Below are 14303 nucleotides of genomic sequence, written 5' to 3' on the forward strand. Positions count from 1 at the left end.
GAAGGGGTTTTGATATGTGTATATATATTTGCCAGAATTACGCCAATTTCCTCTTTTTTTTTTAGTTGAAGTTTGTTAACTATTAAATTATATCACATTATTCAATTCTGATATTCCCAAAGATCTTGTTTACTTTTATTGGTTCTGTACACTATAACAATTTGTCTGCTCCTCTCGGACTAAAAAAATGTCTAAAAGACTTGAAATATGACGAAAATTACCTTTATTTATTTTTTGACAGAAATTTACCAGTTATATTTTAATCATGCCTTGTTTAAATAATAACTTTTTGACATGCTCAATATACGCCGATAGTAGCGTAAATTGATGTATTTTTTCTGTTGTATTTTCGTCAGTTATTGATGTTGATTTTCACGTTGATTTTAAATATCCCGATAAACAACCTGAAAAATTGGAATCTTGTATTTGGGTATTTACTTTCTAAGTCAATAATTGTGTTGAATTTTATCAGTTATTGCTGCTGATTTCCCCATAGTTTTTAAAACTGATATTTTTTATACGATATTTTTATACAACAGCCTAATCAAGAAACGAAACACTCATTTAAGGTGACCAATTCGTGTGAATTTGTCGTCAATATTTTTTTTTCTTCGACAAGTACTACTGCGGATTTAATAATTTGCAATTTTTTTATTGTGATGATTAGTTACAAAAGGTCATGGAAATAATTTCTGTGTCCCCATGCTTCCCAACAAAATGTGAAAATGTTACATGTAATATTATAACAAAAATTACACGTTCAATTTAAAAAAAGTTATAAATAGTTTTTTTTTTTTTTATATATAAAAAAAAGTGCTTTTGTTATTTTAAATTAGTAACATACATGTTTATTATTGTGAAAAGTATCTTGCAGAAAGATATTAGTGCTAGAGAGTTTTGTCGCAAATAGCTCGAAAAAATTCTGCTTCAAGGATTCAGAGTATAACAGCTTTGGTTATACCTATCATTTCAATTAATGTTAATATAATGCTTTTTTGAATTTATTGTAGTGTTTTTGTTGGATAAAATAGTAACTTCGGTAAAACATGACAACTTCTTGGAATTATTGATGACTCAGGGATTTGAAAATCTAAAATGTCGCAGATACCATGTACATATCAAAATGAAAAGCAATCCATAGCTGAATATGTCCCAACTTTGCAACATATTTTAACTTATGTGATTCTTAAGTCCAATATGACTGAGATAAGTGTTTTGATGGTATGGGTATTTCTCCGCACACAATTTATGCATAGAATTCTTGATAATTGGATTCGTTAACATACAATCTGATATTGCAATGTTTAATATATTTATGCAAAGGCCATTGCTTTGGAAGCTTCTTATATACAAAGTTAAGAACTAATGCAAGAACTCCTTTAGAGAATAAAGTGACTGAAATAAGAAATAATATATTATAAAAATGAAAAATTTAGATAATTCCTTCCTTCAGCAATCCCATGCCCGTTTTACTTGTATGGTCTTAATTGATGATAAATGTTATTTTGTTATTTAATTGATTCAGATATGTTATTTTGAAACCATAAGGCTATCTATGCTCGTTTACTTCAGCACCATCTTGGAATTGGCGATGATGTATTGTAAATTAAAATGAAAAAGGAAACAGAGTTTTGAAAGCCTCTCAGTAGTTACAAACGCCATCTTGGGTAATTTTATAGGCTTAGAATTTTAAAATTTGTAATAATACTTTACTTTTTCATGAGTCATTATCTTGCACTAAAATGGATCAGTTATTCCTTGAATTAATTACCCTGGTCCTTCCTGTTTTATTTTGTATAGTTTGTATTCTAAACTCTAATACTTTTACGTTTTACATTGTATGTTTAAAAGTTCAAAAGATAGCCACTTTTAAAGTTTTGTAATGTTTTTCATGGTTTCTTTTCTCAACTTCTAGCTATCAGGGTTTGTTGATTTAATACATGATTTAAATCAAATGATTTTTTTTAAAGAAAATCATTGATTTTGAAAGTTAAAAAACAATGCTTTAAATTATTGATACTTTTATTGTTTCTTTTCTTAGTTTTAAAATTTATTTTAAATAAATTGCTGCATTAATTAATTTTAGTTATTGAAATTACTTTCTTTCTTGGTGCGTATTAAATTCCAACACATTTGAAATTACATCTTTAAAAAAAAATTTCATTCTTGAGATTGATTGGATAGCATTAAATGTGTACAAATTAAAGTACACATTTAATGCTGTCTTAATATATACTTGCATGGCTGTAGAAAGTAATTAATAAACAATGAATTTTTTCAAAAAAAATTTTTTTTCAAATAATGTTAATTAAAATTCTACCTTTTGATTGAAAAAGCATGGAATTAAAATCTACATTATATTTTATTAGTGGAAAATGTATATTTCTAAACCTTGGGGTTATATTAGAAGGGAAAAAAAGGGGGCTGATGAATTAAGATGTTTTTTTTTTCCTGATATGGTGCCATTCTTCCCTTTCAAAGTCTATTTGAAGCAGTAGAGTTATCAACTGGTAACTGTGTTTTTTTTTTTTTTTCTTTCTCATAATATGTTTATAGTATCTTTGACATTATCAGATTTTCTATAAAGAAATTTTGTGAAAAAAAATTCCAATGAGTGCACAGATTTTTTTAAATTTTTTTAGCTTAACTTATCTATTTTGATATAAGATTAAAAATTTATTACCACTTAGCAGTACCTTTACAAAATACTTCACTATATCTAAATCAGCACTGTGGTAACCTCATGTTAGATGTGGAATTTGTATTGACTAGCCGGGTTCCAATCTCAGNTTAAGGAACAGGGATCTGTGTCCAAGCCAAATTTATTACCACTTAGCGGTACCTTTACAAAATACTTCACTCTATCTGAATCAGCACTGTGGTAAACACGTGTGTTAAGAATTGCCACGAGGCGGCGCTCATATCATATGACACATTATTATTCAGTTGCCATTCAACTCTAGAACAGAGAACATCTCTTGTCACTCAATGTGATCTTGTAAATTTTATGTTATTAAGTTTCAAAATAAATGTTTATGTTTGTTACAGTCCGCTACTTTATAGCTCAATATATCACGAACACTTAACAACGTGTTAGATGCGGAATTTGTATTGACTACCCGGGTTCCAATCCCAGCCAATACCCGGATCATCTCATCGAAAGGTGACCAAATAATTTTTAAAGATTATTCAAAGAAAAACTTCTTTCCTTCTATTATATTATAAAATATAATATTTTCCATATGTTATAAACTTACTCGTAAGGTTCTTACTATAAACTTACTCGTTTTCCATATGTTATAAACTTACTCGTAGTCGTAAAGGGTCGTAAGGTTTTTACTATAAACTTACTCGTTTTCCACATGTTATAAACTTATTGAAAACATAAAAACTGCTCTGATTCTATGCAAAAGAATTGTCAACCTAGGGATTAGCATAAACGCTGCTAGTAGTTCTTGTGTTATGCTTATGTCTACTTTAGTTCATGTAATGTTTTCAATATAACTATTTGTCTTTTAATTTAAAAATATTAAAATTAACCACAGTTCATGTGTTATTTTTTTTTCAGCTGCTACCTTCAGACTGTTTAAAGAAACTAGCTGACTAGGAAAAGCTGAAAAATTTGGTGAAGTTCTTGCCACCGCCAACGACCGGGAAGGCAGGAAGACTAATTGCCTCAACTGACACAGTTTTGTTTTAGAAACAATTGATTGTATTAAAGAATGCAATTATAGAAATTAGTATATTATTCTTTACTGTTTAATAAATATTGTATTTCATTTACACATTTGACATCCGTTCAAGCCCTAATAGATATTTTGGCAACACTTTAATGGAGAAAGGCTATAAGTAAATTAAATCGCAGCTTATTCTACCATGCTTACCCTTTTTTAAATCAGAAATCTGAGGAAGTGACTCCTGTTATTTTATTATGACAATATCAGTGTAAATATTGCTTTTTTTCTTCTTCTTTTTAATCAGTTTTCTTAAAATTGAACCTGATGCTGTGAAGATAAGAAATTTTGTTTTCCATACATACTATTTAAGTAAAATGCAGGTTATATAATACTAAAACGTCATAACAATAAAGTTTATCGTTTTAAATTAAACATATTGTAATTTTAATCTACATAGTAAAATAAAGATGCTGTAAAAATTATTGCACAAATCACTTAAAATTATTTCACAGTATAAATAGCTGCTTGTACCCTGAAAAAAAAGAAGAAATATCTTAAACAAAACTATTTACTTTCTAGCTTATTTTCTAGAATAATAGTAAAATATACCTGCCTACCCAAACTTATTAAATATTAATAACTAAGCTGCAGACCTAAAAATTTTATAAGTTTTGGTAATAGCAAATAATTTAATTTTAAACAAGCTAGAACGGTTTTGTTTTCAGTCTTTTCCAGGTTGCAAACAGGCAGGAATATTTTCAAAAACTAATTTTTATTTTCTCAAATAACGTAATTTTGGCGATTGTCGGCATTCCGCAGCATTCGTTTTTTGAATATCGTGTTGACGATGTCGGTCGACATAGTACAACGTTTGTAAATGTAGAGAGATGTCGATCGACGTCCCCCAACGTTTTTACAATATCGAACAATATTGTTTTGCAATATTGAATATACGTTATAAAAGGGATTCATTTTTATATAGTAGATTTTTATATAGTCTACAATATTTCGCTACGATATTGTACAATGTTCAAAGCTAAGTTTTTACGATATCGTTTTTGTGAATTGTGCTATTTGGGTCAGGCAGTGATTAATTTTCAGTGTTCTTTTTTATTCAAAATTTTTATTTGGAAATGATTAAAGTAATTTTAAATTAAATTTTTCAAAACCATAATAATAAATTAAAGCGTAAAATTGGCTACCATTAGAAAATATCGTTCGCAAAAATCGCTAAAGTTGGCAGGTATGATTGGTTGAAATTTTAAGAATTAGGCCTACTTAAGAAGATTGGACAAAAAGAATATAAAATATTAAAATTTCATTGAAGTTACGGCTGGGCCTACTTAAGAAGATTGGATAAGAAGAATATAAAATACTGAAGTTACGGCAATCATAGTGATAGCTACGTCGTCAACTAGTGCTGGTGAGTAATGAGTGCCCGTTCTTTTATTACGTCTTTCTTAGAAATCTACTCGGAAAAAAAGGCATGCCTTAAGCTATCTTGCGAAATTTTTTTTCACTACAAATTATAAGCAAGATGAAAGAAATATTGTCATCTAATCCAGAGTAACTTACGATGAAGATATTGATGATGCTTCGATCAGCATTGAACATGGGCGTGCTATATGTTTGATTTAAAAAAAAAAATCGAAGAAAAACTACAGAAACTATTGAAGTTCGAAAGGAAAAAATTTCTGACGAAATAAATATTTCCTCACCGAAATAGACTAATCGAGTATCCAAAATTTTCGTCGAATCTTCTTTTATTTCATAGTGTGTATAATTTCAGGAAAATCGCCTGTGCTAATTTTTGAAATGATGGTTAAAAATATGATTGTAGTAACAGTTGACGAAAGCAACAAGTATGATAGACAAAAAAAATTACCGAAACTTTCTTCTGAAGAACTATGATTTGAACAAATTTCTGGGAATTACGTTCTTTGGCTTATATTACATTTAACCTGAAATATCCCAAAGTGTTTCCGCAGAGAAATAGCTCCTGCTACTGGAACGACGTTATTGTTAATCAAGCAATGTCAAGAAAAAGGTACGTTGATATTAAGAAATATTTACACTTCAAGGAATATCATTAGTAAATAAAGAAAAACCATTATCTCAAATGGTTATTGAAAATTTGGAAATGAAAACTGGAAATGAAAATCCAGCAAAGCACAACGTTTACGTTGATAATATTTTTATACCTTATGATCGTTATGACCTTAAAAGCAATTAAAATTACTTCTCTGTGAAAAAGTTTTGTTTATCATGGATTTTTTTTCTTAATTACTGTAGTGTGTAATTTCTTCTACAATTTTGTTATAAATCTTCAACATTTAAAAAAAATTGATTTGTCAGGCATAATATTTTCATTAATAAAGTTTCATACAATATAACGTTGGAATTTTTTTTTTAGTAGATAGTGCTTATACGTGTCATGAAAGCAGTTGAATATATTAAAATTTGGTTATTTTTAATCTTTTGGTGTGATATTGGAAGTAATTTTCTTTTAACGCTGATTTCAAAGTATATCTCTAAGTCATGAGTATTTTTATTATCAACATTGTGCTTATTACTTTAATTTTAGAAATTTTGACATGATTATTCATTTGAACTTTGAGACAAAAAGTTAATGCTTTTTCATATTTATCGTGTTTAAAATAATATAATTGTAAAATAATTATAATCGTAAAAAGTTCTTTGACTTAAAGCTGAATAGTATTTACATTATGATAAAAATTCTTAATCAATTAAGAAAAGAATATTCCTTAAACTTTCATCTGAAAGGTTTTGTATATTCTTTGTGAAAACATGTGAGATTGCATCTTCTTTTTTCAAAATGTCCCATTTAAGACCTGTAATGTTATGTTTGGTTTTACTATGTTCGTAATGCATAATCTCTTATCAGCGAAATACAAACAATGGAATTGATTGATTCGAAGCAAAAATGTTGTGATAGCAAGAATTTCAAAAAGTTACTGAGGTCTGAGGTAATCAAATTTGGATCATTAATACAAAAGGCAACTTATAATGAAAACAGGTGTTATGTTTTTTCGTTGCATTCTTGTGTGCAATTAAATGTTTGTGCAAATTTAATTCTGATAAAACACAATATTTACTACATTTTGGTTTCGAGATTTAAATTTTACCTAAATTTTAAGTAAATAAGGGTAGATAGTGCTTGCAACTAATAAAATTTCTGATGTGCCAATGTAAAATTATTTTTATATTACAAAAAATTTATAGCAAATTTTTTTTAAATTAAAATTCAAAAAAGCTTCTTTTTTTTTATTTCGCTCCTTGAAAATATTTCTACGGGTGCCTTTGGGTTTTGTTTCAAGTGGTTTGTAAGAAAAATTTCAGATTCTGAAAGATTAAAGTTACGGAAGCATTTTTCCATTTAATACCAGTGAAAAAATTTAAGCAAGTAAGTAATTTGAATATTTTTAAATTTTCCTTACTGTCTCAACTATTACAAAAAATTAAATTTTAAAAATTGGAGATATAATTTTATTTTAATATATTTGGAAATGAATGACTTAGTTAAATTTTAAAAGAAAAAAAGATTAGTTAAATTCTCAACTCAATTCAAATGTAAGTTTAACTTTGCAATTATGCAGTGTGACTTTTTTAATTTACAATTTCCGAATATGAATAATGAATGATAATTGTGAAATTACAAATGGCTTAAGTTACACATTTTATAAAATATGTTTTACAAACTAACACATTCAATTGAGATTTTGACAAAATAAGCTCATTTCTAAGAAAATTAAGAATACATACATTTTAAAATTAAAGACTTGAAAATTATTAATGATATAAAATTTGTCAGAAAACCCATTGTATGAAGAAAGGAAAACAATATCGAAAATTGTGATATAGCATTATTTCTTAAATAAATTTGAAATATTAACAAAAAAATCAACTGAACATAAGATGTACTTTGGAGTAAGAGGGAGGAAAATGGATGGTAGCAGAGTTCGCTAAAATAATTTTATTTCGTATTTCTGTATTGCTAAGTAAATAATGCATGGAATGACATTATGAAACTATTGTTCCACGTTTTACTACTTCGCAACAATACAGAAAATTAAGTAAAATTATATCGCCGAATTATTCTACTACCATCCAAATTTTCCTCTTGCTCACTCAAAAAATAAAAAGCAACGCATGATAATATCAGAAAAGGTAAAATCTAATATTTTGTAGCATCATAACTAATGCAAAATAACATTACGGCAAACGCTTGATAATATTAGTTTCTGTAGAATCTAATATTATATAATGCAGCGCAAACAGCGATCTCTTGTATGTTTCTAATATCAGAAGTTGTGCAAGATAACGTCAGATTTCACCGATTTTCTGATGTTATCTAATATTAGGTGATACTTGGGATGTGATACAATTCTTTTCAGAAAATATTGTTTTGTTTTTTTATTAAATACCGTAAAATACGAGTTAACTAATTTTTATTTAGGACCACTAACGTTGCTGCAACAGACAAAATTTGCTCTTAATTGTTAAAAAAACAGCAAGGATACACTCATGGGCCCCTACGATGAAATATATTGATATACACAGTAACAATTGTTGTCTAAAATTCACACATAAGGGAGGGAAGAAAAATTAGATCTGCAAAAAGACTATTTTTTTTCATCTCTCTTTTGCTTTTAACTTATTTTTTTAATGAATTTAAGTAGTCGGTGCATTGAATACATTTTAATTTTCGAAAATATAGTACCTTTTAGTTCCACTTGTTTGTTTTAATAATAAATAAGACACTTGAGCAAGGACAAATGTTTAGATTTGAGTACAAAAAAATGGGTCGCATTCATTTCATCGACAATCACTTCATCGACAAGCCATTTCATCGACACCACTTNGATGAAGTGGTGTCGATGAAATGGCCTGTCGATGAAGTGATTGTCGATGAAATGAACCAGACCCCAAAAAAATATATATATTCTTTTTCCTAAAAAGCTGCGTAACGAAATGCGTATTCCATCTAATTGAGAGTTCTTAAACCTTTTCCAATATGTATTTGCTCCGCATTGTATATGAATCGGTTATTGTTAAAACATTACACTAATCAGGTTTGATTGAAAATTAAGTGGCTATTAATACTGCATCTGAGTGCTTTAGACGCACGTGAGAACATTTAGAAACTAAATGCAAAAGGGCCATTCGCTCTGGATGAGAAAAATTCACATATGTGTAATTCCTAAACGCAACGGAGAACCTGATTGCTAAAATATATTAATCCACAAAAAACTCTCCAATCAAGTTCGAACTCGCATCATCGAATTTGTATATGTGAAGTTTTTGCATAAAGTGTGAATGCTTTCTATTGGGAATTACTTACAGTACTGGCGCGTCCACGAATCGCATTTGAAATCAAAATAAGTGCGTAATATGCAATGTGACTATTCTCTCTCATCATTGACTTAACTACTGAATAATTTGAGTAGCAGAAATAGCTCTTGATATTTATCATTATAGTGATCTTGATCTCACAGCCACCGGAAGCTAAACAACAAAAAATGTTTTATGGAAAAATGCTTTTGGCAACAAAATATATTTATATTTTCTTGAGAGGTGCAGAAGATTGTAAACTTTCTGTTTTTTTTTTGTGACACCTAATTAGGAAATGCGAATATGAAACCTGGACTCTATGGGGATTTGGGGGAATTAGGAGGTAGTTAATATGATTCCTAAAATCAATGAAACTTTTCTCCTTTTTATGCACCACTCTTTATTTTTTGCATGTTATACTACGTGATTGGTATTACGTGATCCGTTACCGGATTTTCTTTCAAATTTACTTTTTATTTCATTTAAACTATTTCTTGCAATATCTTATGGCAGTTGTGTAATTCATTGATTCTCAGATTGATATTTTGTTAAATTTTAATTTAATAACGCTTTGTCTGAAAATATGGGAAACATATGACAATTTAATTCTGGAAAAAGCATATCAATAATGAAGTTAAACTTCTTAAAACAAATTAAGTTATAATTCAATGTTGCAGAAACCCCTTAGTTCTTGTTTTAATAGTGAAATTTTTTAAGAATCTTAATATCTAATTCATAAAAATATATATATAATACTAGATTCAAAAGAAAATTATTATTTGAACTAGTGAATATTTGTTAGTAAACATTTACAATTATGTGCTCCTTGTATTTTGACTATTTTTTATGTTCTTACAAGAAACAGGAAAAATTACTTAAGTTAGATTTTACATTACTAAGAAATTGTAAAAGAAATACTTAAAAACTGGAAAATCTTATATGCAGTTAAAGTTCCTAAGTACAGTGCCCAATCCAAGGAGCACCCAGTTTTATACCTTTTTGTGTATTATTCTTTCATTTCCTCAAATTTTAATTCGTGATTAATATTTAGTGGGGTAGTTTTCCTATTGTCTGATGCAATATATTTTTGCCCTGTTCAATTGTTTAAAGCTCAAGCATTTAATAAGTAAGCTCTCTGAGGCAGGGCATGAAGTTTAACCTGTTCTATTATGTAACAAGCTCTGCTTTGCATATTTCTGAGAAAGGGAAAACCTTATTGCACTCTTCAGAACTGATTTTTGCTCGTATTCAGAGCAATGATGAAGTAGCACTAGGAGGAAAATATTTACGGTTTGGCTGTAGGCTCAGTTATCTTAGCTGCGTCACAAAAGAAAAATTTGACTAGTTGTTTATTGTCACTCTTTTATAAATTCCAAACTATTTAGAAGACATAAAAGAAAGCATAGATTATGACTGTTAAGTAATAAAATTCATCATGTTCATGTAATTTGTGATTTGAAAAGGCAGTTTCTTTGAAAACTAGAAGGTATATTGTACTTCTTGATTGTTGACCAATTGTGTCGATCTAAAGCTCTAGATTATATTTAAAAAAAGAAGTTTGTTCTTTGCCAGTATCTGCAAACTATCACATTGACTGCATTCTATGCTCTATCAGCCTTGAATAAGCATCAAATGCGAGAAAGTCAGATCTTTAAAAAATCTGAATTAATCAAGAGTAGAAATTAAGAAATTAATTTATACAGAAAATGTGTAATGTCACAATTATGATGAAATATAATATTTTGCAACAATCACAGACAAAAATATGAAAACAAAAACGCGAGAAACAAAGTAGCTTACTATCCTATTACATTAAGGACCACTATTTTATGATGGTCCAGCTGAAGTTTAGTAGTCTCAGACCTTCCTTAATTTCAAATCCTGTTAATAATTCTTGTAATTAATTGTGTCATCTTTTTGTAGTAATACATTTGTTTGCATTATCTCCTTTCCTTTAACTTTTTTTTTATATCCAACTGTTCATTCTTAAAATTGCTTCCATTTTTTTTTTAAAAATAATTAAATATTTTTTAATTTTATCCTTTTTTTTAAATTTTTCTTTATAGTGTATTGTTTCATAAGCAATCCTGTTTTGCATGCATCATTTTAATTTTATTTCTTTTCCTTTTTAACAAGTAAATTGAAATGCAAGAGGTGAACATTTCTTAGATACCTATCCATGATGAGTTTACCAACAAGTAGGATATTTTATGGCACTTTTTTTGTTCTTGTAATGTTATGTTTTAATTTAAATTAATATTTTTTTAAAAAAAAAGCTGATATATTGAACTATTTTTCTTATTTTTTTAGATGATGACGATGATCAGACATCGGGCATTACTGAAATGCCTGATTTTTCAGAACACAGAGTTATTTATTTGAATGCTCTTCAAAAACAAAAATATTGTAATAACAGAATAAGGTAACTAACTTATTGGCTATAATTAAATTACTCTTTTTAAATAGGGGCATTTTAATGGATGCAGATTGTTTACTATTTTAATGTATATTTTTGTTCATTTTTCTTGTGTGTCTGATTAAAAATAGTGACAAATTGTACGAAAATTGTCTTTGGCTTTTAGTGTAATTAAGTAAATTTCAGATTTTTCCTCTCTTTTCTTTTAATAGGAAAAATGTATATTGTTATATAAGAAAAATAAAATTATGAGCTGTTAATAATCTAACTATGTTTTGTCACTATTTATTGTAAATATTGTTTTAGGTAAGTTGCATAAAATATTTTAAATAATTATTGCTAGGTATCAATCATGTTAATTATGGCTATGTATCAATTTTTAACCCCTTCTCACTCATTCCTCTTGAAAAATTGAATTCAATTTTTTAAATTTTTCTGGGCATTCATTTATTATTCAATAACTTTCAAGCATTTAAGCGATAATTTTGGTAAATAGTTCAAAAATTATCTTGAGTGTCTTATTTTTAATCATTCTAAGATATAATTAAAATTATAGTGAATATATTAACGGTGAGAAGAATGTGCGTCCTCCCTAAATTTATTTTTAATAACTTTTTTTGTTTAAATTTGTTTATTTCGAAGCTGCAATAAATTTTTACAAGATTGGATTGTACATGGTGGATAGCGTTTTTAAAGGTGCTTATTTTTGATTTTCTTTCTTTAAAAGCCCTTTAAGGTTCTTTTTTCATGGAGTGGTTTTAAAAAGTGCTTAATTTTCCCTTTTAGGAAATGAGATTTTTTTTTCTCTACCATGTCGATTTTCGCCAAGTATTATGCAAAAGCAGGCTTTTCACATTGTTCTATTCAATGTTTTTGCAATTTATTGAACCACAATATATTTCGGCTAACCATCGGTCTGTAGCATATGAAAGCGCTAATAATTTTACGTATTTGGTGAAATACTTGCGAGTTCGTATGTGCGTCTACTGAGCTAGGTTTGGTGAGATTATTGCATTCTCATTTTTCAACTCTGCTGCATTTTGCGAGATATTCTCAATTCCTGACTTTATTTTCCACCCTCTGGTATCGAATGGAAAAAAATCTCTTGATCATTTTATAATAGCTAATATTATAAAGAAAAGAGTTCTTTGTCAGAAACTAGTTATTTTATCATAATCATTTAAAGTCTCAGAAAGTTATTTTGCATTTGGTAATGTATATAGTGCTTAAAAATATTTTTGAGTGCTTAAAAAGTACTTAAAAGGTGCTTATTTTTGTTGAAAGATGACTACGCACCCTGATGTAGTATTTAATGATAGTGATATAATGGTAATATTTATTAATTCGATGAAATTTTTTGTCTGATGCTTTATTTTTCCTACAGCACTGTGTTAAGGTTGCATGTCTTGAGTAATTTTATTAAAACACTTTGTCCTGTCTTAATGCCTGAACTAGTTCTGGTGTGATTAAAATGCACTTTGTATGATTATCATGCATTTATATATAGGTTGATTTATTTATATGCAGTGGTGGTCAGAATAATTTTAAATTGAATTTACAAACTAAATAGAAAGTATAAATTTTATTACAACTTTAAAAATAAAAATGAAATTTTACCCAAAATGTGTAAAAGTTAGCAATTCTGTAGAGGAAATTGCTTTTATTAGTTATTAATGTTATAGTAAATATAATTTTATCCAAATTAAAGTCATTCTGTAATTGATAGATATTGTCCTGCTATGATTTTTCAAGTTGAGATTCAATCCAATGATTTTATCTAGTAATTCGTGATCTTTTATTTTTTTTGCTGCAACATAAAAATGTTACAAAGCAGTAAGTGATGGTGCTTTAATTATGGTGTAACAGAAACTTGTCAACTTTTTTATGGAATATCCATATTTGATTAAGGAGTGGTTTTTACAGTGATTCTAGAGTTCATTTCTGCTGTTTAAATTACCAAGTTCAAAACAAAAATTAACTATCTCAAAGTAGTTTCTTAAAGTGAAAAAAAAAAGATCCAGATTAAAAAAAAAGTTTAAATAAACTAGTAATATTTTTGACCTTTTTATAATGCATTGTAAATTTTGCTCCTCCCTAATCCTCACTGATAATCTGGAGTTTATTAGTAGTTTATACCACTAAATTCTAAGCAGAAATTATTCATTTCTAAGTAACTCTTTTTTTTCTAAAAATTTTTTTTAAAAAAGCACTGATTATTATTTAAGATGTCTTAACATGATAAAATATTGTACACAAAAGTCTCCAGCGAATTGTTTGCATGCAGCAGAAAGGACTTACATTAAGTAATGCAAAATACCTTGCTTAATGAATGTCTGACAGTTTTTTCAAGTTTAAGGTATATTTAATATTCTCTAGCATTATCAAATAGGTTTTCTGCTTCTCAGGTTGGACAGAAAATAATATAAGAAAATAGTGTTACATTTCAAAATAAAAAAGTCTATTAGAAATTTTAGTTTAAACATACTTTTATTTTTTATTTTCCATAACCATTTTAAGTTTAAAATTGTTCAATGGTGTACTATTTGATTGTTTATTTCTTTCTTATTAATTTTTCAGCACTGCAAAATACAACGTCTTTTCATTTTTACCCAAGTTCCTGTTTGAACAATTCCGACGCTATTCAAATATCTTTTTTTTGTTTATAGCTCTCCTTCAGGTAATGAACTATATTTAAAATATAAGTTTTTTTTCTTATGTTTTATTTTCATAATTTTTTTAAAAATTTTTTAAGTCTTTTAGTACATTTGTGTTAAATATAATCATAAGAAGATATTATGCTCTTATAATTTCAATAAGGTAGAAATTCCCTTTTTCTTTCACACAATAACATAAGTAAG

The 14303-nt window shown here is 27.7% G+C and overlaps 1 protein-coding gene across 7 annotated transcripts in view; it reads left to right on the top strand.

Moving 5' to 3' along the window:
• Positions 1 to 9238: 9238 nt before the first annotated feature.
• Positions 9239 to 14303, top strand: part of LOC107446997 (ATPase phospholipid transporting 8A1) — a 68888-nt gene continuing 63823 nt past the window's right edge. For 4 of the 7 annotated variants that reach the window (XM_043048169.2, XM_043048173.2, XM_043048170.2 and 1 more), the window contains exons 1-3: positions 9244 to 9372; positions 11340 to 11451; positions 14023 to 14122. In XM_043048169.2, the coding sequence (XP_042904103.1) occupies positions 9333 to 9372; positions 11340 to 11451; positions 14023 to 14122 (252 nt within the window). In that variant the 5' untranslated portion in view covers positions 9244 to 9332. Of the gene's footprint in view, positions 9373 to 11165; positions 11228 to 11339; positions 11452 to 14022; positions 14123 to 14303 lie in introns of all 7 variants that reach the window. The other 3 variants (XM_043048171.2, XM_071185391.1, XM_071185392.1) reach the window with 1 other exon arrangement.

This window comes from Parasteatoda tepidariorum, chromosome 9 (assembly GCF_043381705.1).
Source record: "Parasteatoda tepidariorum isolate YZ-2023 chromosome 9, CAS_Ptep_4.0, whole genome shotgun sequence".
In the NCBI taxonomy this organism is placed as follows: domain Eukaryota; kingdom Metazoa; phylum Arthropoda; class Arachnida; order Araneae; family Theridiidae; genus Parasteatoda; species Parasteatoda tepidariorum.